This window comes from Brachyistius frenatus, unplaced genomic scaffold (genome assembly GCF_029030835.1).
Source record: "Brachyistius frenatus isolate BFR_SWC_R1_liver_20210118 unplaced genomic scaffold, ASM2903083v1 Contig_66, whole genome shotgun sequence".
In the NCBI taxonomy this organism is placed as follows: Eukaryota; Metazoa; Chordata; class Actinopteri; family Embiotocidae; genus Brachyistius; species Brachyistius frenatus.
Window position 1 is genome coordinate 42,536 of NW_027210665.1, and position 27,685 is coordinate 70,220.

The 27,685-nt window shown below is 41.5% G+C and overlaps 1 protein-coding gene across 1 annotated transcript in view; it reads right to left on the reverse strand.

The window, feature by feature from the left end:
- Positions 1-1,791: 1,791 nt before the first annotated feature.
- znf385b (zinc finger protein 385B) overlaps positions 1,792-27,685 on the reverse strand; it is a 57,548-nt gene continuing 31,654 nt past the window's right edge. The window contains 8 exon segments of the mRNA XM_069706906.1: positions 1,792-7,419; positions 7,724-7,819; positions 8,939-9,123; positions 10,319-10,434; positions 10,436-10,685; positions 10,769-10,940; positions 13,685-13,795; positions 13,932-14,068. Coding sequence (XP_069563007.1) covers positions 7,150-7,419; positions 7,724-7,819; positions 8,939-9,123; positions 10,319-10,434; positions 10,436-10,685; positions 10,769-10,940; positions 13,685-13,795; positions 13,932-14,068 — 1,337 coding nt within the window. The 3' untranslated portion in view covers positions 1,792-7,149.

The window sequence follows — 27,685 nt, forward strand, 5'->3', positions numbered from 1 at the left end:
ATGGCCAGAACCTCTGAGGATTCAGAACAAAATACAAACTCACTGATAAGATTCAAAAACAGAAAGGCAGGTTGCAGTTTGCAAATACAATCCAAAGAGTCTTTCGATGTTAATAAAGAATAGAATAAAGCAATAAAGTTCAGTGGACTAAATGCAGAGAGACTGGCCATATTTTCTATTACCTCAGAGCAGGAGATGCTGGGCGTGCAGTAAATAATCAATCCAGTGAAAAGCTTCCTTTCCAGTCCAGTTCTAGCTCTGACTTACTCAGTACCAGTTTGATCCGGTCAGAGTGAATCAGTGTTTATCTTTCTCTTCTGGGATTTTGATGCTGCAAGTATTGACTACAGGAGGTAACAATACCAAAATAATATTGTTTTTTAAAACTCAATTTGACTTTCTTGGAGCTCATATTTTAAACTCAATCAGAATATTTACGTAGTAAACTACAAGCAAACAAAAGTCAACATAGGCTTCTTTTAAGAGCCGCTTGCATAGCCGAACGTATTTAACTTATGTAACTTACAGTGTGTTAAGTAACATAATGTAAGCTACTTAAGGTTTTACTTATTTTAACCCAAATCACCATCTTTTCCTGAACCTGACCAAGTCGCTTTAGTTCCTTCACCTTTAAGGCAAACCATGACACACACGGTTTCCTCTTGTGGACCGATGGGTGTATTACAGTCTTTATGTTGTACTGGTTCAGATTCTCCCCTATGAAACACTGAGGGCTTCATATCGACTGCTTGCTGTATTAAATCTGAGAAAATAAACGTGTACTCCACCAGAATACTGATACCTGTTATTGTGGATTGTTTCACTGTCAGGAGTTATTGTATTTCTAAAACGCCTTGTGTTTTGGCACTGTTGAGTTTTACTGCCTGTCGTCCACAAACCCTTCACAAATTCATGAAAGTGAGGACAATCACCGTGACTCGGATCTGCTCCAAAAATATAATGGGTTCTTCCTCGGCCCGTGTTACACCCCTCCACCAGATTTCATAAAAATGAGGCCGGTAGCTTTTTTTTTGCAATCCTGCTGACAATCAGACAAACAAACCGCCTCAAAAACACAAACTTCTTGGCAGAGGTAATAAAAAGAAATTACGCTTTGACATTTGTTTCTTGAAACATTTTCTGCATATTTTGAATGACTAGAAGAGGGAGTGGGGGCGAAGGGGGGATGAGAGCGAGCGGTTTCCCATCAGGACTCCGTGTTATCCACCCAAGGTCGAGTTTGCAACAAGCTTTCAACATATCGCTGTGGTTTGATGAAAGAGTTACTCTGTTCATCATAATATGTCGGGGAGTCAGTGCGCTTTACTGATGAAGAAAAAGTCAGACGTAGCGTCTGCGGCCGGTTGGACATTTTTAAAGCAGCTGTTTTAACGTCCGCTGCTCCTTCCCACATTTCATCCTGGACGCTGACCACTTGTTTCCGGGTACAGGGTCACATTCAGAATAAAACGTCTCAGTCTAGCGTCATTGTGGCCTCATGTTGAGGCAGCTGAATACAAATATCAGCACCTGTATGAGACTCACCGAGGTGTCGCGGTTGCTTTTCATGCACTTCGGTGTATTTTAGTATGATTCATCATCCGTGTACAACATTTGGAATCTCATGAGATTTGCAGACATTTTATATATCAGCACTGTGATCACTTTAAATCATTTAGGGTCATGTGAGTTTTACATGAGACGTGAGGTCGCTGTACAATATTTCAAATAGCCTGATTCAGTTCTTTTTGGTTTGGTTTTTGGTTTATAAAAACTAAATAAAAGGAGCAATAGGTTGTACAGATGTTTTTAATGAAAACAAACAAAATAAAATTACAGAAGTAAAATAATAATAAGAGAAATATGACATAATCTCAACCTGACAAGTTTTGCATATCTGCATCATAATTATTAGCATCCTCATAAAAAAAACAAGCTCAGAGAATAAATACTGTACAAAGAGGATGAAGTCTCTCTGAAGCAGGAAGTGTTGCTTTTTAACACATCAAATTGCAGATGATCCAATTTAAACATTCAGATTTGGATGATTACCGGTTGATTGAATCTGAACTTGTGTGGAACCAGTTCCATCTTCAAATGTCAAAATCTGGATTTATTTTTTTAAAACATTGTTCGATAACATTTTTTACAATTTGGAAAAAGATAACATTAAAATTTGGTACAAATATCTGTCCGGTTAAACAACACTCAACCAACTTCTATGTTTTCAATATAACTATATCAGGTGTGTTAACATGACCAGCAGCACGTCTGCCTGCTTCAGAGAGAAGCCCTGTGTGCAGTAGTTTGGGTGGACGGCTCCTTTAAACACTTAAATTATTTCACTGTTTGCATGGCATTTGGGTTCATGGAAAATGAGCTTTTATTTTGGAAGCTACGTGATTAAATCAGGTGGTCGACGTTCAGCACACACACACACACACACACACACACACACACACACACACACACACACACACACACACACACACACACACACACACACACACACACACACAATCTCAGTTTAGTGCTTCATTCCAGTATTGCATCCTCAGTATCGAGCCTCCCAGGCCTCAGTATTGCTGATAAGGAAGCGGAGCGAATAGAAAAGCAGCAGCTAATCTGTACATTATTGCATCATGATGACATCATCGGACAGAGGAGGAAGTTCATGTGAACAGCTGAGAGCTTCATTTCTAACAAATCAAACAGCCTCAGTGGAGGTTCATCAGCATCATCAACACAGATTTGACACTTTGTCTTTCTTTTTTTTTCTTTTTTACATATTACATGATGAGAGACAGAAGAGTTACCACACTGAGACCAAATACTGCATAGATAAACACACACAAACACACATTATGTCTTTTTGTTCATTACTGGAAGACTGAAATGCTTCAAGTTATTCAGGAGGAGGCAGAAAGACGGACAAGAAAATATGGACCACTGGAAACCATAGAAAATAAATGTTGTCATTATTGACGCTGATATCATATCATTAGTATTTCTAATCAGGGCTTGTAACTGTGCAGTCTGGTCCACATCGTGTTTCTTAACGTGTCTAAGAACTGCCATTGTTTTTATTGGCAACGATGAACAAAATGTTTACATGGAAACTTTGTATTTTATTCCTCAGATTGAAGATGAATTACGTTTGTCCATTTCGTTTGTACATATTCTATCAGCAGTTTTAGATGTTTCATTATCCCACAATAATAGAACAACATGCGAAATTAAAATTCAGGTTTAAAGAAAGTGAATATTATTTACATGTAAAGAACAGGTCCACGTTATTATTCAAGTCAACTTTAATGCAGCACTCACATTCTCCTATGATCTCTTAAAAAGTTATTGGTCAGTGCAATCGTTCCTCTTGTCCATACCGGCTGTAAATAAAACGTAAACCTCTCCTTTAAGTCTCCAGCCAATCAGATTCAACACTGTTGTTACTTTGCCCAATCACACGCCTCGCTGTTTCAACCCAACCAATCAGATTTTGAGCGATGCTGCTTCGGTTCCTCAGATGATTCCTAATGAAGAGAACAGGTGAATGCACCTGAGGTAAATTGTACTGTGACATCACATTACCTTACTGTGTGATGTCACAGTCCGACTAAAAGAGCTTTTTTTTCTTCTTTTTTTTTCCTTACAACTTCTCTTTAACTTTGTTTTCTAAAACTGTTTTCTATGGTTTTCAATGGTCCTGTGAAGCTTTTCATGACAGTCAAACAACCACCTGAAGAGTGAAAACTACAACTGCATGGGCTGACAGTGACGTTAGGAGCAGTTTGAGAATAACAGTCCCGCTAGCGCCCCCTAAAGGCTCCAGTGTTCATTACAGAATTAAAATATTGATGTTGAGCACAGACGTTTGTTTGTGACTCCGGGATCAGCAGGTGTGACAAAGTCGATTCAAAGGTCCCCCTTACTAGCTTTTTTCACATCTTTCGAACACATGACACGGCTGTCTTCAGTAAACAGCACTCGCTCAGGCTTCATCACATCACCTCAGCCTGCATGTGAGACCAAAGCAGACACTGTCAACTCAACATGGTACCTCCTGATAATGAACAAAACATGTTTTCTGTGGGGAGTCGAAAAGAGAATTCACTTCAGCAAAAACAAATTTTACCATTCGAGAAATTTGTGTCTTCATCAGCAAAATAGCACCATATGATATCGTTTTCAGCCGTACGGCAATTCAAGAAGGGTTTAGTTTAAAATGGGTTCAAGTCATTAAAATAACAACACTGCCCACTCAGACTGACTCCTCCATGGCAACATCATGCCTTTAAATGACAGCTTTTGCTGAAAACTTCATGATGTGATGAACTCCTGCCAGAATAGATCGATAAAGACGAAAACACTAATCTATCGTAGTTAACCAGAAATCTCATCATTTTCTCTTTCTGTTTTCTTCATTTTCTTTTTCCCAGATGATCATTTTTCAGTATTCAGTAAATTCAGTTCTGATTTTGGTCAACGTTGTGGCTTCTCATGGCTCATGACACACTTATGTTATAGTCTGTCAGGGTTTGGACGCTGGGATGTTTGATCACCGTTTGTCTCTACGCCCAGATGTCGACAGTCAACACGTAATGATGGGAAGAGATTTCAGCCTGCATGACACACTAATGGGCTCCTGTCATTAGTATATCCTGGGTAATAGGGACCGACTGGGACAGATGGAGCGCAAAGCAGCAGAACTACAACAAACACAGACAAACACCCCTCACAGCCATCTCCATGTGCACATAAAGCCTCTGAGTCGCAGCTGGAAACTCAGAATAAAAAAAAAGTGGATCTTTGAGTTTAGATTCAAATGCCAAACTGCTCGATGGATCAAAACTCTTCAAGTAGTTGTTCGAAAGTAGATGAGATGCTTCTGTTAAATATTTACAACGTACACTGTAAAATAAAGTGGAGCACAAAAAAAGCAACCAGAGAATCGTTCGTGATAGACAACATTTTGTTTTCCTTGCGGAGAGTGAGTGAGCTTATCGAAGGAAAACGTTCTTTTGCTCTTGCAGGTTGTGAAAAGTTCCTGTTTAAAACGTTCCTCCGACAGAAAAGTTTCAGTAGAAGTTTTTGCTCAGATGCTTCAAACTTCAGACGGTTCAGTGAAAGCAGGAAGGTTGAACGAAACAAGTGTTCAGGACCGAAGGCTTTTCCTCACTGTAAAACCAGGAAGTAGCCGCGTCCAGAGTCCAGAATGAGTCTGAAACAGGCAGCGGAGACATCAGGGACGACATCAGGGACAACATCAGGGACGACATCAGGGACGAGGGGGAGGTCATGTACTTCAGCTCCAAACATACGACAGCTTGATTCAGCAGGCGGCGACGATAAACAACAAGCTGTCCTTCTATTTATTAAGAGAAATGAATCTTTCTCTTTTGGGTTATTGTTTTGGGCTGTTGCCAAGTCTTATAAAAAATTATGTTAAGAGGAAGTTTATTTAGAGTCCTATCACTGTGGCACCATAAAAACATCTTTCTCATAAATAATAATTATTTATTGTTTATTCCAACTTGGCAGGGCTGTAGCTACCATCTGTATTATTCTGGGGTTACATGCCATCAAAAGATGTTACTCTCTTCTTTTCTTTTTTTAGTTCTTTTAAAGCTTTTTTTTTTTTTTTTTTTTGCCCAAACAGGTTAAAACTGGATTTGGCAAAAAAAAAAAAAAAAAAAAACCTGTAATATTAACAAATAAAATTACATTCCTGGCTGGCAGTGTGGAGAAACAACACAGAGAGCGCGGAGGGAGACGCTGACAGAAGACGCAACTGAAATATTAAATGCATGAAAAGGGAGGATTTCAGCTTTGTTTGTTGTTTAATTAAAAATATTTTCATGGCCGGTGAACTTTGTCTGGGCCACTTTTGATTTATGGTATGATTTTCATACTTTTGTCTAATTTACAAGAGTAATATTAACATTGTACTCAGAAACCCGCACCAGCAGTCAGAGGATCAGACAGACTGAAAACTGATTATCTAGACTACCTTAAGGCAACTTTAAGGACAGTTTTTGCGTTGTCTGATCTCACTCTGGCCCGGTGATGACGACAGAGATGCTTCACGTATTTATAAAAATTCGCGGTGTTTTCGTATCCAAAGAGAATCAACGTTGCACAGATTGTCTTTGAGCTGTTACGGACTGAATTTGGATGTTTTTTTGGAGGCAGAAATTAGCGTAAATCTTAAAGGGGTCAAAACATGAAACTTTGAGCCATTTAACGGCTTCAGGTTTACGACTTCAACAGGAACCAAATGGTTTGGAGCTGAGATTCCCAGACAGTGAAAAAAGACAAATAAACACGCTGCTGGTTTTGGTCTTTTTGTCAGATTTGTTGACAGTAAGCAAAGTAGAGATATGAGATATTAGGAACATCTGAAGGAGGACACGAGGACAGCTGCAGTAACGTGTCGCTCATGACGGTCTGCTGAGTTTTCTGACATCTTGTTTGTGCTGGTTAGAAGTACCGCTCCTCCGACCTCCTGAGCGGGCTCTGGGTCCAGACTTTCATCTGCGCCTTTGTGTCTGGTTTCGTCTTCAGCATTAAAAACAGCAGATGACTGTTTTGGGAGCGGTTTCCTGGTTGTTTTCAGGCGGCCACATAAACGATGAGGTGTTTAGGGAACATTTTTGTTGAAAGAGTTCAAACTCGAAGTATTTCTTCGAAGCGGACTTTCTGTTTCGACTGATTCTGGTGCATCACGATTCATTTAAGACGAGAAATGAGCTGCATGTTTATTTTCAGACATTTTGAAGTCTCCGTGGCCACGTATTGCTTTCTTGACAATGTTGTTCCAGGATATCTTTCTGCATTAAAGAATTCCTGGTTTTCCGCCATTTGTGTCAACTTCTTCTTCAATTTGGGTTGACGTCAGTGGTTTATTTAAAGTAAGAGCTCCGCTTCCGGTGTGGAGTTGTCGGGTCGAAAGACGTCTGATCCAGACAGAAGAAGAGCCGGTTCTGTCCGCTTATGTCTCTTATTGAAGCCTCAGTTCGGTGAGGAGGCTGCAGGTTTGAATCCCTGCCGCCAGCATGGCAGAGTTGATGTCTCCTCTGCCCCCATGCAGCTCCAACAAACAGCAGGTCAGAGGTCAAAGGTTATTAGTTCGACTCCCCACTGCTGACATCAGTAGGGCGCGAAGAGAATCGATCCTTGGCTCGCTCTGATTGGTCCAGGAGCTGGACGCAGGAAGGAGGCGGTGAAGAGGGACGAGGTGGCCGGAGGGCGAGGATGGAGAGAGATGGTAGGGGGGAGGGAGGAGGTGGTGGTTGTGAGGAGGGGGGAGGAGGAAAGAGAGGAGGGAGGGAGGGAGATGGAGGGGGGGAGGGAGGAGGGCGGAGGAGCGAAGGGAGCGGAGAGGAAGGAGGGAGAGAGGGAGGACTTCACCAGCTCCTTCTGAGGAAACGAGGAGAGGAGAGGAGAGGAGAGGAGAGGAGAGGAGAGGAGAGGAGAGGAGAGGAGAGGAGAGGAGAGGAGAGGAGAGGAGAGGAGAGGAGAGGAGAGGAGAGGAGAGGAGAGGAGAGGAGAGGAGAGGAGAGGAGAGGAGAGGAAAACAGGGTAGAATGAAAATAAATTAAAAATCAAATTGATAAATTCAGGAACATCGTTACAGTCTCCCGTTATTGATGTATATTAGTATTTATCTAAAGTAGTCATGTATTTATACATCAATACTTGTAAACTTGAATTGGACTCTTACGGTAAGCGAGCTGCGCTGCTGCTTGTTATAAGGGCTGTATTTGGGTTTGCTGGGTTTTCCTGCCACTCTGTCCTTGTGCCTCCTGCTGGAGATGTGCTGCAATAATAACAACAAACAAACAAACAAACAAACACCGTCAGACTGAAAAACAAGGCCGAGGACTGAACTACTACAAAAACAGAAGAAACAAAACCAAGAATTCAGCCTCAGAAGAAAATTAAATCCAGCTTTCACACACGACAAGATAGAAAATATGTGTGTCCAATAGTCGGAAGGGGAAACAGCTCCTTCAGTATGTTTATTTCATCTCTGTGGGTTTCATTTGTACATCACATCACACTGTTAAACTGTGGCTGTGTCTGAAATCATTTTTACTTGTGCACAGAGTGTGAAAATGTTCATGCATGAATTCCAACTTTGCAACAACAATTTTCAGCCAACAATCCCATAAAGAAATACATTTCCTGGAGCCAAAGTTACACCCTACGAACTGTAAGTGACACAAAGGGATGATGATTCACAAGTGTCAACATTTTTTTTTTTTAACTCGTATATTTTTCACCGCAGACATTTTAACTTAAGTGTTACTCACAACAGACACAGAGGCTCTCTTCAAGTGTCCTTGTCGACGAATACTGTGTCAGCGAGTCAAAGTTCAAGATCCTCAAACTGAAATTGTTTCAAAAAGCTAAAATGTGTTTCTTTTAGTTAAGTGATGTTTTGTTGCAACAGTTTTTCTTAAACCATCGTACGCTGAATTCATCCCGCAGCAACCCCTCCCCCCCCCCCTTCCAACCTGATTTGGTAATACTGTACTTAATTATGACCTAATTAAAGACACAAGTACACTTTCTTACATTAACTCAAATGTCTGAATAGTAAGCAGATGTGCAGATGATTTTGAACTCATGGAATAATTCTTGTTGATGAAATGTCAGCGTGCTGCATGTTGTGTAATGGCCGGTGATCGTGCTGAGTTCTCCTGTTACGCTTTGTGTGCGGCAGATCATTGACATTTAAAATACATTATTCCAGAGCAGGAGGAGAAAAATGAATGAACAGAAGCTAGAAATAGAATAAAAACATGAATTGAAGAGGAGCACTTGAGGTTTTAGGAGGAGAGTGTTTGAACGGGAGCAGTCGAAGCTTCAGATCTGTGTGAACTCTTGTTAATATGACGTTGTGGCTCTGAATGGAGCTGCTGTGCGTCCCTACCTGTTTTAGTTGGATCTCAGAGTTGACGTGGACGTCGCAGATCTGGCAGTGGAAGGTTTTGTTCTGCAGGCCGGAGCCCTTCAGTCCCGAGGTGCTGCCGTTCTTCAGCTTGGCTCCGGGTCGAGGGAAGGCTTTGATTGGCCCGGCGCCACTTCGAGCCTCCAGCATCGTTTTGTGCTTTGAACCTGGAAACAGACGCAGACATCAGCCCCGATGAAACATGAGACGCAACGACAAATGTATCTGTCGGTGTGAGTGGCAGCTTCAAAGCCACGCTCATGTTGTTTTGGTTCCGTTTCATCTCAACAAAAAAACGTTCATCTTCCATCTGTTGTGGGAGATTTTGTTCCCTTCAAGGCTGCTAAAGAAGACAAATAATATATTGGTAGTCATTGCTATGTGGCAGCAATGTGTTGAAAGTTATTCCTGTTGATGCATTCAAAGAATCACGGGATCATTTCTGTTTGGTGTTTTGTCTTCTTGATTTGATTCAACTTTGCAAATCTTTAGCGAAAACATTTTGGGATTTCAAAACATCCCTGAATGCCACAGCAAACATATCCACCTTCTGTCTGTGGGTTTTAGAGTAGTTTTTAATTAGATCATATTTCGGTTTTTCTTGTGTGTTTTATGGCTGTACAGTATTTGGTGATTTGTGCTGTTTTAAAGCCATTGGAGTAGATGTAGTTACCAGAGGGCTCCAGCAGGGGGAGTGCAGAGCTGTTGAGGGACGTTCATGGACACCACGCTTCCTCCCTTCATTTGTGATTTAAATCCTTCATACGAATTCTCCCTTGTTCATGTTTACCGGTGTGTGTATATATATATATATGCTCAGGAAATTTTTCTTATAAAGAAAATGATCTGCATCTACTGAGCTTCAGTTTCATCCCTCTGTTGCAGAACACTGAACAAATTAATCGAAGCAAAATTGAACAGATTTCCCTCATTTTTCTCGTTTTATTTTCTTATGTTGGCTAAATGCGGTTTTTTTTATAAGTCTTAAGTCACCCTCCAGATGGTAACTCCACTTAGATGTTGTCCACTGTGCTGAATTTGTGTTCACACTTTGCGCTCACTTTAATTCCCTGCAGTTTATATGCAGTTTATACGCTGAAGTCTCCAGTGAAGACACACTTTTTTCATATTTCATATTTCCATATTTATAGATTCTGTATTTTTCAGTGAGTGAAGAGAAGGTGGAAAAATCACATTTGACAGAAATTCAGATATATCACTGAAATTATCATTCAAAAGCTGATTCTTTGCATAATTTCGTACTAAAAACTGCCGCTTTGAAGATGACTGCTTTTCCTCCGAAACCGAATTAAACATGTGGAGGTGTGAAAGTTTGACCTACATCCTCTGGTTCCTCCTCACCTGCATTATGAGCCTCCAGCTGCGACAGCGAGTTGACGGCGACTTTACAGAGAGAGCAGTACAGCAGCTTCTTCGCCTTCTCCTCCTCTGACTCCGCTGAGAGAGGAGCATCCTGGGGAAGGAGGGGGTGCGGCAGCGGCGGAGGAGGTGGTAGGAGCTGGTGGAGGGGGAGGAGGAGACGCTTTGGAGGAGGAGGAGGTCGAAGAGGAGGAGAGGGCAGGAGCTGGGAGAGCAGAAGGGGGGCTGGGGGGAGGAGGCTCGCTGCCGGCTCTGCTGGAGGACGGGGAGGAGGAGGAGCGAGGGGAGGTGGAGGGGAGGAGGAAGGGTTTGAGAGGAGAGGAGGAGTCGGAGAGGCTGGGAACGAGTTCTGGAGGAAATAAAACAATGTCAGCATGAAGACATCATCGGTAACACTATTCAGATCAGCTTTATTAGCGCGATAATTAATACCTGTGATCTGATTGGTGCTGCTGTTGGCTGAGACAAGAGGGGCGTGTCCAGGAGGACTGCAGCTGCTCCCATTGGTCTCTGCAGTGATTGATAGCTTGGCCTTGGACTTGTTCTCCTGAGACTTAAGCTTCTTGGCGTGGCGACTGCCTCTGTAATGAGCCTCGGCCTGAGACTGAAAACAGACACAAAGAGCGTGTCAGGCTAGCGGCGGGTAACGTTGCTTCGAACAGAGGTGAGGAACGAGTGACAGATGTGCGTAAGCTCACTTCATTTTAAACTTTTCTTTCGCTTTCAAACTTGTAGTCTGCAGACCCAATCAACACCAACTTAAGTGAAATCGACTGAGGTAATTTATTTGTCTTCACTTTGACATGAAAGAAGCTTTTTTTGCAAATTCTTGTAAAAAAAACAAAAAAAGCCAAATTATATTGACCATGATTTCATGTATAAAAGCAACAAAAGGGTGAAACATCCAAGGGGGTGAATACTTTTTTTATAGGCATTGTATATATCCAAAATATACAAAGTGGTTGGAGCTTCAGATTTGCACACAATACAACAGTGGACAGTTGTCCTCGGCAGAGGTCTGCGCCTGAGTGCCCTTCTAGTTATATTTAATATGTCAGTGCTCTCTTCTACTGCCATCTATCCAATTTTTTTAGCTGTAGGCTCTGCTGTTAAAACGAGACTCGCACAGCGTCTCCATAGATACTGCAGCGTAGGCAGCACGCAAGCAGAGCAGCGAGCATTCAAACTCAGTACTGAGTACAGGTCGTCTGTGTTTTAGAAGCCCTCCGAGTACAATCACTGTAATTACACACGGAAAAAGGAAAATAGACTTAAAGCAGAACAATCTGCTTCCCGTTGCCGTTCCCGTTGGCCGCTACACCGCCGGCTGGACTGATTGAAATAGGAGCGAATCTATTTGGATAAATACACAAGAGACTTCAGGCCACACTCAGACTGACATTGAATCCTCTCATTCATTCCAATGTGGCCCATCTATCAGTGTCACGGGGCTGTCGGAGGCAGAGAGCTCTGGCAAAACAGTGTTGTCCAGCGAAAAGTTGAACCAGGATAAACTTTAGCTACAGCATGGAAATATTTCTGGTGGATCATGTGAGATTTGAACATTAGATTTTTGCTGTTTACCTCAAAATAAAATGGTAAAAGAAAAAAAAATCCGTGCTTGTCAGCTCCGTGAGGCTGTTCTACGACCATGCTGACGTTAAGCAGGTGATATTTATCGGGCTGACCTTTTAGAAATGTATCCTTGTAGCATGCTAAACATTTTCTAAACACAAAGTGCAGCTGAGGCTGACGGGAATGTTTTTTCCTTCTGCAAATATTGAGTCATAAAGCAAAGTTTGGGACAGCTTAAAGAATTTGACCTGATGTTGGTGGAAGAAGAAAAGTAAGATGATCAAATGTGACGCCTGAATTATGATGCAGTGTGTGATGCATCCAGGTAAACAGATGTGCTCTGTGCTGTTACTCTGGAGTCACAGTGGATGAACATGTGACCATCTGGAAGCTCCGTGACTCAACTTTTACTCAGTTTATCAGACGGAGTTGGTGCTCCTCTTTACACTCATCTCTGTGATTCCTGTTTTCAAGTTCCCTCATGAATAATTTTACCAGCTCATTCACTCGTCATGTTTGATTGACATGTCACTAACGGGGCGGCTTATCGCCTCTCAGCCGTCATTTAGTGAAGTGCTATTACAGTGTGGAGGGGAGCTCTTACTAGAAACTGCTGACAAATAAGTCCTGCCAAGTATCACATATCTCAGCTGTATTATGCACAAAAGCAGTGTTAGCAGTGTAATTGCATTACAAAATAAATGCAAAAGGTTACAGTTACTGAGAAGTTTTTTTTTTTTATTGAGAGACAATTCAATATTTTTGTGAATAAAAAGGAGTTACATCTGAATATACTCGTTTTGGTGAAAGGTTTATATGTAGAATATAATGTTCATTTTCACCTGTCTATGTGCTCAAATGTTGAGCTTGTTTTTGATTGGTTCTCTTGTTTGAGTTTGTACCGCCTCTTGTCCGCCAATCAAATCAATGTGCATCACTCTAAGCAACCACGCCGAGACGGCCAGCTGTGTCTCTGGATCATTCAGGAAGCGGTTTCTTAAACCTGTGCCCAGTCGCCAGTCCTGTTGATAGTTCTATGTATGTAGACCTGGTTTGAGGTTCTGGGAAAATGTTTTCCTTTACTGCAGTCAGTTGTGATCTACAGTACATACTTGTGATTTGTTCTGCTGTTTTAAAATCAAAACATTTCAATCTTAATTCAAATTATCTCGGAGAACCTTTTACTGTAATAAACGTTTGATAGTAAACGGTACTGTCGGGAGTTCGACCTTTTTTCTTCTTCTTTTTTTTTTTTTTTGATTTTTCAACTTTATTGCCCAAAAGTAATCAAAAAGTGATTAAATGTAATAAGTAACTGTAAAGTCATTAAAATAGTTATATTAGTTATTACATTCTTACCAGTGTAATCTGTAGCCTATTATATTTGAAATGTAGCCTTCCCAACACTGACCATAAGGTAATATTTTCACATGTTGTTCTCTGCAGCAAATCAGCTGCAGTCAGTTCAACCTCCGTGTGTGTAAAGGTAGGACGGGCGTGGTTTTGGCCGAGATCAGCAAAAAAAAAAGGTTGGAGGACAAAACCGCCATTGTTTAAAAAGTAAAAGAACACAATGCAAATAATTGATCATTTTCTGCAGCAAAACTTGTAAAAATCTTTTGTGACATCCTGAAAGCTGTGTGTGTGTGTGTGTGTGTGTGTGTGTGTGTGTGTGTGTGTGTGTGTGTGTGTGTGTGTGTGTGTGTGTGTGTGTGTGTGTGTGTGTGTGTGTGTGTGTGTGTGTGTGTATTTATTGTACACACACATACTTACATCAGAGTTGAACCTCAGTTGGCAGACGTTACAGGAGATGACCTGTTTCTTTTTGGGTACCATGGTAACCCCAAAGGTGTGGTTGATGACGGCCTTCTGCACCGGGTCCATCTGCGTGAAACACACAGCGGTCAGAGGTCACCACTCTCCTCAGGACTTGCTCAATGCTGATTACACGGTGACAGGTCTTTGTGTGACCTGCAGCTACAACACAGTGTTACTGTCGCTAACACACACACACAAGTACCGTGTTGAAGTTTGGGAAAAGTCCGACCGGCGACGTCGTCTCCACAGGAAATGGCAGGAACGGTTTCATCATCACTGAGGCACCAGAGGCACCTATAAGCCCTGGCAACGCCCCGCCCACTGCACCACACCCACTTCCTGGAAACAGACAGACAGACAGAGATATTTCTGCCGTTGTTTTATCCAGGTGACATTAAATCAGATCCATTTAGCCACATTTATCCAAACATTTGGCACATAGTTTTATAATTACTGCCTGTAAGTTAATACATGAACACAGAATTAAAATAACTAATTTAATTTTGACCTAAAGACTGAGCCAAAACTACATACAGTACAACGACGCAATTGAGTTATAACATAAATACAGAAATATGTTAATATAAGCCTCTCAGTCTCTACGGCTGGTTTAGTAGCTTGAACTTCATAAAAGATATCGCTGACAGATACAGACACTGAAGTACAAATGGAAGAAATGCATCTGTGGTGTTTATGGGTGTTACAACCTGGAGACCTGAGCAGCTGATCTGCTTTAAGGTGACAGTACAAAGAACATACAGAGCTGCAACTGCTGCAGGCGAAGAGGGGTAATGAAACAGAGAGAAACAGAGAGGAGGAAGGTGAATGACTGAATGAATGAGTGGCTCATATAATGAATCCATGTGTCCGGTCACCACAGGGCCAAGAGCTGCTCTGTACATCTCAACTCACCTTTATGTTCATTTAAAGAGGCAAACATTGCATTAAGTAACATAAACAAGACCCAAAGTGACATCAAAAGGTCGCTCACGTCCCACGACTCTTACAAAACAAAATGCCTGTGAGGCTATGAGACATAACTGTGTCCTAGAGTGATCTCATTCTGAATCTTTGCGTACTTTATACTGCACATATCGAGAAACTACTAAGGATTGTATCAGCGCTATCTATTTGTGGCGTTTACGTGAGTGGTGAGCCATTTGAGGGAAAGTGGTGAAGAATCTAAATCTGAATCCACCTGCTGCCGGCTGTTTGTTCCCAGTTACATATGAGGAGGCGTTGCATACAGTATGTACTGTACATACACAGTATATGAACAGTATCTGATGAAGACAAGTATATTTCGCCAATCTGCAGTCGGTTATAGTTGCTGCCTTTAAAAAGCCCTGCGGAGAATTCTTTCATAACAACAGGGAGTGGGTGGAAACGGTGATGGCAACTGAATCAGTTCTGACAGAGGAGGAAAAGGAGGTGGAGAAAGAGGAGGAGGAGTAAAAGGAGAAGGAGAAGTTTTGGTCTTATTGGTTTGGTCCATCTACCCAACTTCACTCAGGTAAACCTATTATATCTCGCTTTAAATACACTGTAATCAGTCAAATCAACTATAAATGCCTTTGTGAGCATTATAACCCATTCAAATCCAATTTAAATGCACATTGACACCCTTTGTAAAATCAATGCAACCAAATCTAACCAACTCTAAATGCATTATAACCTATTTAACCCAGTTCATATACACTGTAACCCATTCAAGCCCATTTTAATGCACTAACCCATTGCTATCCATTGACTGTAAATTAACTGTAAACCATTGTAACTGATCATAAATAAAGTACAACTGATTCTAGCCCATTTCAATTGTACTACAACTTAATAAAATTATTGTACTTTATTCAAACCCATCTTGTATAGTAAAAACCCTTTTTAGCTTTTTTTACTTGATCTATAAACCATTGTTTTCATTCTAAATGCACTGTAACCCATTATGATCTCTTCTGAATTACCTTGAACTCTAAATAAATAAATAAATCATAACCAATTATATCCCTCTGTAAGTGCACAATGAGCCACTTTAAATACATGTTTCATTCTATACCAAATTCCTTCGTCTTTTAAATTCACCATAACCCAATTTAAATGCTTTAAAATGACAGCCTGGAAACCCATTCTGATCCATTTTAATATAATTTACCTTATATTACCTATTTCAAACATTACATAATCAATAATCAGTATTATTAATGGTAATTTAGCCCTTTGGCAACAAGTCATTTCTCTGAAGCCCATCCCAATAAATCGAAATGCCTTAAAGCCAACATAACACAATCCTCATGCATCATAAAACCCATCCTAATTCCTTCTAGGCCACTCTAACCCAATCTAAATGCACTATAATCCAGTTCTGAAGCTGAAATCCAGTCCTAACCCTTCCAGATAAATATTTCTAAGACAGTTTTATATGTTGATCTCAACAAACCGGATTGAGAGGTTAGTTTTACGTGCGTTGTGTGTGTGTGTATATGTGTGAGTGTGTGTGATGTTAGGCTAGTTTTAGATTAGCTGTGTGCTGCGCTGCTGCTGTCTGAGTTTATCCTCAGATAGTAGAGCTATGAGTCAGCCTCTGTATTGGAAACGACAGCTCATTAATAAGTTCAGAACCACATGACACAATACAATGCTGTAATCAAACGCATGTAGCCGGACAGACAACAGCTCAGATCACTGCCCGGATCAAACTGTCATTAACTGGGAGATTATTTATTATAGTAAATACAGATTAGTGTCTATTTTTAAAGATGGTGTAAGTGTCAGCTGGGTGAACCTGCCAAAATAAAAGCTTCGCCTTCAATAATATAAGATGCAACGCTTGTAAACTAAATCTGAACTCTGGCAGACTGTCATTACTAAAACTGGAATTACTGCCTTGCAGTTGTCAGCCACCGACAACTAGTCAAGTTGCAGTTTACATCCATGTCTGTCCAGACTCATACAATATATGGACCGAACAGCACTTTCCCCTCCCTTAGCATCCACCGCTAAATTACCCTTGAGCAAGGCCCATAACCCCCCAACTTCATAAGTTATATTCCTGTGTGTCACTGTGAGTGAACAACATACTGTGTGTACATACTGGCAAAGGAACCAAACCTTATTTGCTCAATTACTAAAATACTGTTCAGTATTTTGTAACACACAGCACAGCTGAGGCTTAAGTCAAGTGCATCAACACCAGCAAACATTTTTTTCACTTTTTTGAAATTGGGCACTGTGCTGTTGTCATAAAACCCCTACAAACCCATCGAAAGGTGACCAAAACAACGACAACCAATTTAAACGACTCGCGCAACACAAGAACCAATCAAACCTCATCAAGGACCAATAGAAGAACCAACTGAACCACTGAAACCAACTAAAGAGAGCCTAACACAAGAGTCTCCAACCAGTAGATCACAATGTACCCGTTAGACCACAGGAGCTCTCAGGGGAAAAAGGTTGGAGACCCCTGGCCTAACGCACCCAGATGGATCATTGGAGATCTCTCTAGTACTCTGGAAACTTTCTGAAGACTCCTTCAAGCACTCTTCTCTTTTCTGTCATCTCACCAGCATCAAATTCTGCTTTACTTTTTATCAAATTTTTGCTGACAGCTAAACTCTGGGATAATGGAAGCCCTACAGCCAGACTGAACGACCAGTGAAACCGCCTCAAGGACAGTTAAAACTTCTTTACAGATCTCTTGAATCTCCTCTAGGATGACTTAAACCACTCCAAGTATCCTTGTGTCACAAAAGACTATTTGTGCCCTTTTGAAGACCCTTTAAGCCCTTTACAAACTCTGTATCCTAAGCTGTCTCATCACCATCTGACCTTTTGTTCTTAGGAGTCAGTGGTTCAGCGTCCATCAACACCTCACACAAATATCCGGTGATTTTACTGTGCGCACTTGTAGTTATACAGTATGGATGTACGCCCTAAAAACAATCACATTTAGCCTTAAGTGTGGAAGCCGAACACAGCTCTATTTCATTTATGATGCGTATGAATTGGAGATATTTTTCAGTGCGTGTGTGTGTGATGAATGGCCTGGTGACAGAGTCATCTTAATTCTGTCCCTCTGTCCTCTGAGATCTGGTTACAACACACACATAGTAACCCCTTCTCTCTTACAGTAAATTGCTGTTCTAAGAAGCTGCTATAAATACTGATGCACATCTGCTACAGCTTTCACATGGAAACAGTCTGTTAAACCAGCATGAAGACCAGCCAACAACAAGGTGATGAGACAGAGAGCTTTATTTCAGGCTGCTGGTGAGTGGTCAGATGATCTATTAAAGGCAGCGCTACCTGAAAACAAGCTCCCCATTAGACATCTCGTTTTCATCTGCAGCCCGTGAATCTGCAGAGTAAAACCAGTAGCAAAAAAGCTGACAGGTTTCACACTGGAGCTGTTGGGTTTACACTTGGAGCAGGCACTGACCCGTTCGGATTGGTGTAATAAGACTGTTTAGATCAGTCTGACACAGAAACTGGGAGGTTTAGACCAATCAAACCCTCCGGTTTAGAATAGGCTGGAACTGAATGGATCAGAGTAGTCCAACACCCAAACTGGATCTAACTGGTCTAAACCACTTCGATACTGGATAAGGACCCAAAGGCCTGGTTGTACCAGAAAGTGGCACCGCAAAATTCAACTGATGCATCTTTGTGAAATGTGTGGTTTTAGAAGCTTAGTTACTATGGTTACCCACTAGACTCATCGGTGAACGAGTGTTGCTGGAGAGCAAACCGCTAAGAGATCCCAGCTAATGTCAGCAAATCTCCAAAAGTTTGATGTTTATTCCCCACGGCCATATCGTCCTCAGAGAAATCAGTCGTCTTTTGCGGGAGGTTAAAGGACCCAGCGCTCATCCTGCTCAAGGGGTCCCATGCCAATACAAATGATTGGGGTGCAGCAAAGCTAACAGGAGAGCGAGGAAGCATCTGCACACTCCCACACACGACTGGGAAGAGCTGCAATCATCCAAAATAAATGGTATCACGTGTGAGTGTACAATGATTGGAAAGTTACACAGAAGCTAAGACTCCACGATTGCTTCCAAATTTTGGATGCTGTTGGTCCACGATGTAAATTCAGGCGTCCCAGTTCACCACAGTTGATGTGAATAGTTTTTGTGGATTAAAATTTAAATTACAGCGATTCTGTTGAAATGAATGGATTCTGTCTGTTTTAAATCTTTGTAAAATCAGACCATTTCACCGTTCCAGACATTTTGAAATGATCAAAGCTTTACTCCTGCTGTGTCCTTTGCTGACATCAGCAGCTGCTGAGATGAGGCGGGCTATAAACTGATTCTAATCCTTTTCTCATTTGCAGCATCCAGTTTCCTGCTGGTCAGTCCACTTTCCTCTGCAGCGGTCAGATTTATGATTTTGGCTGCTGTCAGGGTTATTTCTGGCATTCACACCTCTCTCTGTCTCTCTCTCTCTCTCTCTCTCTCACACACACACACACACACACACACACACACACACACACACACACACACACACACACACACACACACACACACACACACACACACACACACACACACACACATATTTACACTCACAGTTAGTTCTGCTCGGCAGCTCGTATTATGATGAAGACACGAGAAGGAGAATCTCAGATAGCGTTTGGCTGTACTGTGAGCGGCAGACCGAGCCTCCTGTAACTGATCTGCTCTGTGTCCACTGGGTGTGGGTACTGAGAAATGTGGCTGATATTTAATCACTCACAAGCCCCTGGTGCTTACATCCAAATGGGCTGAACAAGTTGCACAATCCCTTTCCATCACAGTAGACGCACAAACTGCCACACCAAGCATCACTGGTGTTCGTAGCAGGTTGATAGACAATTTGTAGTGATTAAGACTGTGAAGGGACATGCTCTAAAGACGTCTTCTAGTCTTTCACTTTCGATTAAAATGTAATCAAACAACTTTTCAACGTGTTTAATGAGAGACAAGCAGGAGACGTTTGATTGAACTTTGTTGTGGAAAAAACATATCAGTCACAAATAATTGTCAAATGTCTTAAAGCAGGTCTGGAGAGGAGCTTTAAAAAAAACTGCTAAAATGCATCTTTACTTGAAAAACATATCCAAAAAAGTTAGATGGCGTTTATACTCATAATCATAGAAACATCAGTTATCGTGTCATTCTCATGCATAAATATCCTAAACATAAACGTTTAATCTGGGCTCAAAGACACTTTGCTCTTTTTGTCTGAAAACCACAGACTGTATATAAAAGTGTTCGCAGCTTCCGGCTTCAAAAAAATAGGCCAATGCAGAAGTGCCTTAAACTGCAATACCACAGTGTGCCACTAGAGGTTGTCTCCAAAAAAGCTCTCGTTTCCATAAACTCCCATTCAACTTCTCTCGTTAAATTCTCAGTCAATGAAAGTTTTCTGTATGTCATTCACTTTAATTCCTCTTTCAGATTTGTGTTCTGGCGGTCCATCTGAAAATAATCCCGTCGTTAATTATAAAATACGATGTTGGGGGGGCGTGTCTGTTTGATTGACAGGCCTGTGGTCCAGTCAGGTTACGGCTATCGGTAGGCGGGAGGTAGTATCACAGAGTGCCCAATCAGATCAAGTTAGATCCCCCCACCCCCATCGGGACTAGCAAGATGGCGCCGGCCAAATTGCGAACTCAAGGCTTCATAACAGCTGTTCACAAATCAATCGGTGATGTCACTGCTGGTTGCCGCTTGGTGAAAACAGCAGACTGTAGCCTATAGAAGGATGAACACAACGAGCAGGGACTTCACCCACTGGTTTGCATCGGCGTTGAATTGAAGAGAGTTTTTATTTCAGTGATTATTTGGTTTCATTCCTTTCTATGACGGCTGGCTTTGTACTTTGAGCCTTTGAGCTTTGAACATTTTTGACTTCTAATATATTCGGACAGCACGTTGTTCACTCACATTAGTGTTGAAGAAGAACAGAGCAAACAGAGCGAAACTGACATGTGTCACAATCGTGTTAACTTTAGTTTGTGGAGTTAAAAGATGAGAGGAAGGGACGAGAGACTGAACGAGCTGAAAACAAACTCCGAATAAATCTGAACTTGGCCGCATACAAAACCAGTATCACGACATACGCCACCCACCAACAGTGCCAGGTATGTGTAATTAAATTAAAAGTAGCACATAGCAACCAGCTGTTGAATACCATCTTCCAACTGCACTATGCACTTCTGATGTGTGTGTGTGTGTGTGTGTGTGTGTGTGTGTGTGTGTGTGTGTGTGTGTGTGTGTGTGTGTGTGTGTGTGTGTGTGTGTGTGTGTGTGCGTGTGTTAAAGAGACTCTGAAATCGTAAAGCTCTTCATGACACACTGAATTTGTGAAAGCAGAGATCAAAATATGTCACAAAATATGTCAATCATTCGATGCACTTTTGAATTAAATTATTTGATATTCAGCAGCAGGCATTAAGTCAGTCAATCAACATCAGCTCAGTGGATTCGCCTGCTGAAGTAAACCAATGTTAAGTTTTGGTGTTGAACTCGCTGGTGAACTTTTTTTTGTGTGTGTTCATCAACAGCAATCAGAGCTGACATTTGAGGAAACAGAGCGAGAAAGTCCACAATAGAAGAAGACATCAGAGCTTTCAACTTCATATGAGCCTCATTTGTGAGCATTTAAACTGCTCCACAGAAGAGTCAGTGCTACACACATAAATTGCGTGAATTTATGGTCCTAACGACAAGGCTAATGGGGGCGCTAACTGACAGTTTAAAATGTACTGAGGGCATTAATGGCCAAGACTGCAACTGAAATAATGATGAACAAATACAAACGTAGTGAAATAGAAACAGAACTGTAACTGTAATATCACAGTTATTGCGTGGTTGCTTGTTTTTCTTTTACCAAGCAACAAAAATACACAACGCACTTCTGTTTTAACTCCTTTTTTACTGGTTTCACTTGGTTACCAAATTCATCTTGTATAAGATCACTGATATGGGACTCTCCTTTGACAATTCACACAAACAACAGGTGGATTCAAAGGTGTTAAACTGAATTCATGCTAAAACCACGTACTTCATATGTAATTTTGTAGGTGCTCTCATACATAAAGTTGGTTTGGGTGAATGAAATTCTGCTGCAGATGAAACAAACTGGCTTAAAGGCGTCTGAAAATGAGGATTCAATGGAACTGCTTGTTTTTTTTTTTATGTTATAAAAGCATCTTATTATAGCAGATAAACTGTGAAGAAAAGCAATATGCATAAGCAATGTTTAGCCCATAATTATAGAGCATATTCATGATGTTAACGACATACAATGTACAGAGACAATCGGCATGTGGGTGCCTTTTAGAAAAGGACAAAGAGGTGCAGAGTTTGTGTCCGGATTGTGTCTTTTAGCTGTTTCCCAATAAAAGTAATTGAAACATAGCAACCGCACGGTAATTATGGGAGGGATTGGTTGTTACATCATGGAAAGGTTAGGATTAAGGTTAAGGACAAGTTGACTAACAGTGAAACAACCAATCACAGAACCATAAGTTTAGAGAGCGTGTCCCTCCATCAGATTCAATCTAGCCCCCAACCACCCTATAATGTAATGGTGCAATAGTTTTGACTATTTTTGACTGTGCTTAACTATTCTTTCTCTATAAACAGCGAGTGAAACAGGGTAAACATACCATAACTGTGATCCTATAATTAATTGGCCCTTTGGACTTTGTCCTATTGTCCCATTTGTATCCATGTATCACTACATTGGCTTTGCTAATAATTGTCAAAATCATTGTCTGTATTTTTTTTTTTTTTAGAGACAACAGATAATTACACTCATTTGCCAGTCAGTGCACATAACCTGAGGTTTACAGCTGTTGTTTTGTTTGTAATGAGTCAATGTGAACCTGAAATGGACCAAACTAAAAGGCAGCATTTGTTTTTCAACCAATTGAACCAGACTACAGGTAAACGAGTGCTGTAAGACGTAATGGAAACAACGACCAACTGACAGCTTTTACATCAGGAAAAATGAAAAACAAAAACAGACCAACACAACCTCTCTGTGTTCATTATTTCAACTGTTGACCAGATAACTTGTAGCATTTTAGCCAATTAGAATCAAAACATTAGAAAAAAAAACCTCGATGTTGCATTGTCATGTTAATCGCCATGACGATGCAATGTTTTCCAGAATGTTTGAGAAAAGCATACTTGTGACATCACAAACCTACAGAAAGACCAAACAGGTTCTGAATACAGGATGTACACTTCCACAGGATTTATGCAGCAACTAGACCTGCTTCATGATCAAAGAGGAAATGGAAATCTAAATAAGGGACCTTTAATACAAACCGACAAATTTTGTTTTCGATCAGCCTCATTTTTGGAACCACAGCACACTTAAATCTCTTCTCACTCCTGATTGGTCAGCTGTAATGACGACGAGTATTCTCTGTGTTATAAACATCAGTGTATCTTCATCTGGACCGTTACTGCAGCTTCATTATATTATCGTCCAGCTCGGCAGCGTAAAGAGAAACATCTGGTGCTGTTAATCAGACTGTAAAGTGATTAGAGCAGATGAAGTTAAAGTGAAACTGACAGTAGCACACACACACACACACACACACACACACACACACACACACACACACACACACACACACACACACACACACACACACACACACACACACACACACACACAGACAGCAGGAAGTGAGGAAGGCTGAGGATGAGGAAGAGAAGGGGGCGTCGATGAAGACGTTTTGAAGATGTTTCCTACCTGAACCAGATGTCTTTTTTTTGTATTTATCTCAATCCAGATGTACTTTTCAACCTACTCTCCCTCTTCTCTCTGTTTTATTCGCTTTTCTATTTATTCGTTCTACTGTGCTCTACTCGTCTGGGTTACTGTGTCGTCGTCTTTTTACGAAGCAAAGAACAGCCAAGCACACCCACCGCTCGCTCTGTGTGTGTGTGTGTGTGTGTGTGTGTGTGTGTGTGTGTGTGTGTGTGTGTGTGTGTGTGTGTGTGTGTGTGTGTGTGTGTGTGTGTGTGTGTGTGTGTGTGTGTGTGTGTGTGTGTATCAGGTGACTGGAGCAGGAGTGGCATGTGTCATCACTATCTGAACCCCCGAACCCTCAACGTCAGGTGTGTGTGTGTGTGTGTGTGTGTGTGTGTGTGTGTGTGTGTGTGTGTGTGTGTGTGTGTGTGTGTGTGTGTGTGTGTGTGTGTGTGTGTGTGTGTGTGTGTGTGTGTGTGTGTGTGTGTGTTTGTGTGAATTCTTAATCCCCTGCTGCCATTTCCTCCGGAGAGAAGAAATTCTATCCCCGGGGACGAGAGGGAGCGAAGGAGAGAAAAGACGACCCCACACACTACTTACAGATTATACTGGAGGATTAAAGATTAAATTACCTTGCAGCAGTCACTGCTGTGTGCGTGTGGTGAGATCAGAGAGCAGTTGTCGGTGCACACGTCTCCTGTTACAGTGCTGTGTGTCTGTACTTGTACTGTATAACTCATGTTGTGGGGACATCAATGCTTTTACACAGTCATATTGTGGGCAGCAATCTCACAGAGCAAGTCCCCATAACATAAATCATGAATCATTTAGGGTGAAGGTTTATTTTAAGGTTAGAAGAAGTGTTTGGGTAATAGTGGTTACGGGAAGTGTCCATGGCTTGTTTGTGCACGTAAAGGTTTCACAAATCGGGATAATAACGTTTTGAGAAACCCAACTGGAACACTCTGAAGAAAACTAGGATGCAATGTTGACGACTACCTGCACGGACGCAGCCGAGCCACGCAACAGAAACAACAACAATGGTGGCATCGTTAGTGTCTCACAAGCGGCAACCAACAGTGACGTCACCCGTTGGTTTCGGATAGTTACCGTCGCCATCATGCTAGTTCGGAGCAGTTTGGAGCCGGTAGTGACCACATTTGGACGAGCTGGGAGGAGGGGGGGGAGGGGTGCAGCGAGCGGTGGATCTGACTGATCTGATTGGAAACCCGGCGATACCACGTCCCGCCCACCGATAGCCGTAACCTGACTGCACCACGGGGCTGTCAATCAAATAGACACGCCTCTCCGAAAACTCGTCTTTTTGAGGCTTATTTTCTGATTAATGACGGAATTATTTTCAGATGGAAAACTAATAAGAAGGAGCGACTTTAGCGAGCAAAACCTCTGTGGTACTGCAGCTTAAGACACTTCCACTTCGGCCTCGTTTTTCAGACCTGCAAGCTAAATGTCCAATTTTATATACAGTCCATGGTGTCTCACTTTCAGACAAATGATTTTACATACATTTACTGAATTAAATTAGACGGGACAAAACGTTGACACTCTGACCCACTCAAGTTTGTCACAGACAAGATTTACAGGTCTCCCAACAAGTCAGATCATTGGTGGGGGGAGGAGGGGGGGGGAGAGAAGCTCCACGGACATTACTTGGTGTGTTACAGTCAGTCGGAGGATAGCCTACCCGTGCAGAAATTTCCTGTCCACTCTAAATCACTGTGCCCCATCGTGGCGACACTGTCACGCCAGTCAGTCACAGCTGCGTATCTCGAATCTTGTCCAACGCCTTGGCAAAAATGACAACCTGACACCGGTAACAGCGTATAAGGTCGTGGTGAATTTTTCTTATTGCTCTCATCTCCTGCAGACCTTTTTCAATGTAGACATTTTAATTTGTCACAGCGGGAGGGTGGAGCTCTGGTTTATTAATGATGGCTGCATGCCACTTAAGGGACGTGCTGCTTCATTGTCATCTGCTTCACCATCTTACTGGCCTGGGACTCTTAATGCAACCGAGCCATCATTAATTCCACCTCTGCTTTCCCGATGTGACGACTCACAATGGCACCATGCTACGTCATAGTGATGAGGCCGCTGTAAGCCAGAGTGAGTTCATTTTCAACAGCCACGGTCAAATTAATGTTGGATTAATCATTTCTGCATTGATGATTTCTGTTTGTAAAAATGCAATAATACACCTGCTTATGCAGTAATTGGTCACTATGATACTAGAAGCCTATTTATTATCTATAAGGGGATATGCAGAGCCAGATTTCTCTGAGTTCCTTTTGAACATCATATATATATATATATATCGTATCAGATCATTAATAATAAAATTAGCATTTCCAGGTCATATTAGTTTAGACCCAAGAGACCACCGAACAAGATAATAATGGCAAAATCTATTCTACTTTGTCCTGCGTTCAGCTTTATCTAGCTCCTTCTGTTAATGAGTAATAAACAGCAACACTAACTGAGAAATTTTAGTAGTTTTGTTTTGATAAAGAACCTCAAATTGATTATTTGTTCATTCAAACAAGGGATGGTCTGTCTGTACCAGTCTGCCTTAAATATGAATATGAACACACAGAAATGTCTCTGGTTTCTAAATTAGCTTATTAAGGCTGATGAATTGATTTAACGTTAAAATAGAACTGAGTCCCATGTGATAAATGTCAGTGGGCACATCCCCACTCGAGTTGAATGGTACACTGCCTCTGATTAAAAAAAGTGGCAAGTTAATTTTCTGCCAGTTGAGTAATTGATGAAACAGTTACAGCTCTAATTACATCACTGCTTTTCTGGTTCCTCTCTGCAAAATTACATAATAACTCATCTTTAGATGTGATCGTAGGTACATATTTGAACTTTGGAAAGAGTAACGCTGATCGTTTCCTTCTGCTTCCAGTGTCTCCGCTAAGGTAAGCTAAGCCTGATTTAAACTCAGTTTTTTAAGACGCAGTCATGAGATTGATACCGATCATCTCGTCTAACGCTTCGATCATTTATTTCCCAATATTCTGCACTACGAAGGAAGAAATGTGGCCCCTGGATTTCACCTTCACTTTCAACTCGCGTGTCTCTTAATAGGTGCAGGTGGGAACGAGTGGAGCCTTTTTACGTGCTCGGTTTTGCCTCCATTATGACACTGTACCATGATCCCTCACCTGCCTCCCACAGCAGAAAAACACTGCAGCCGAGACGATTGCAGATGAAGCCGGGAAGAACGCAGGATATTAATACACCAGTGATCCTCCTGGGAGGAGAACCAGTCTCACTACCCTCATCTGCATCTTAAACATTCCTTATCCTCAGAGAGCGAGCGGTAGAGCCACAGAGACCAAGTGTGGATTCGCTGATGGCAGCATTAGACATCACGCTGCATTATTATTATGCAGAGAAACACACACATTAGCATAACAAGCCTGCGTGCGTGTGCGTGTGTGTGTGTGTTTGTGTGTATGTTCATGTGTGTGTGTGTAAGTAGGTCATGTTCAGATTCTTCATCCAAAAATGAACACACACACACACACACACACACACACACACACACACACACACACACACACACACACACACACACACACACACACACACACACACACACACACACACACACACACACACACAGACCAATCAGAATTATGAAAGCAGACAGGAGAGTCCCTGTCTGAGACTCAATAGAAAAACAGTAGAAACAAATGGAAACACAACAGCAATCACCTGCAGTAAAAGTTTCATCGGAGGCACAACACTAAATATAAAAGTATGAAAAGTGTCGCACAGCACAAACAACACATATTGATGATCGAGCTGCCTGGTGGGACTAAAAATGTCAAGCTTGTTCTGAAGGTGGCGCTAGAGGAAAAGTTACAGTGATTAAAAATCAAAGAGGTTCATCCTCTGTGGAGCAGAGTTCCACCTCCCGATGGTAAAAAAATGACAAAACTCTAGAAACTGCTGCAAAATTTGCACTGCTTAAAGGATGTTTAGCTTATAGACGAGAAAAGGTAGTAAAGCTACAACAGTCAATTAATTGATTCGTCAAAAATTCTGTAAACATTTTTATAACTTTCAAATTTTATCGGAGAAATTCTAACACGTGTTTCAAGTTATTATCGGACATTTAATTTGATTTATTCTCATTTGATTTTTTTTTTTTTAAATGACAGA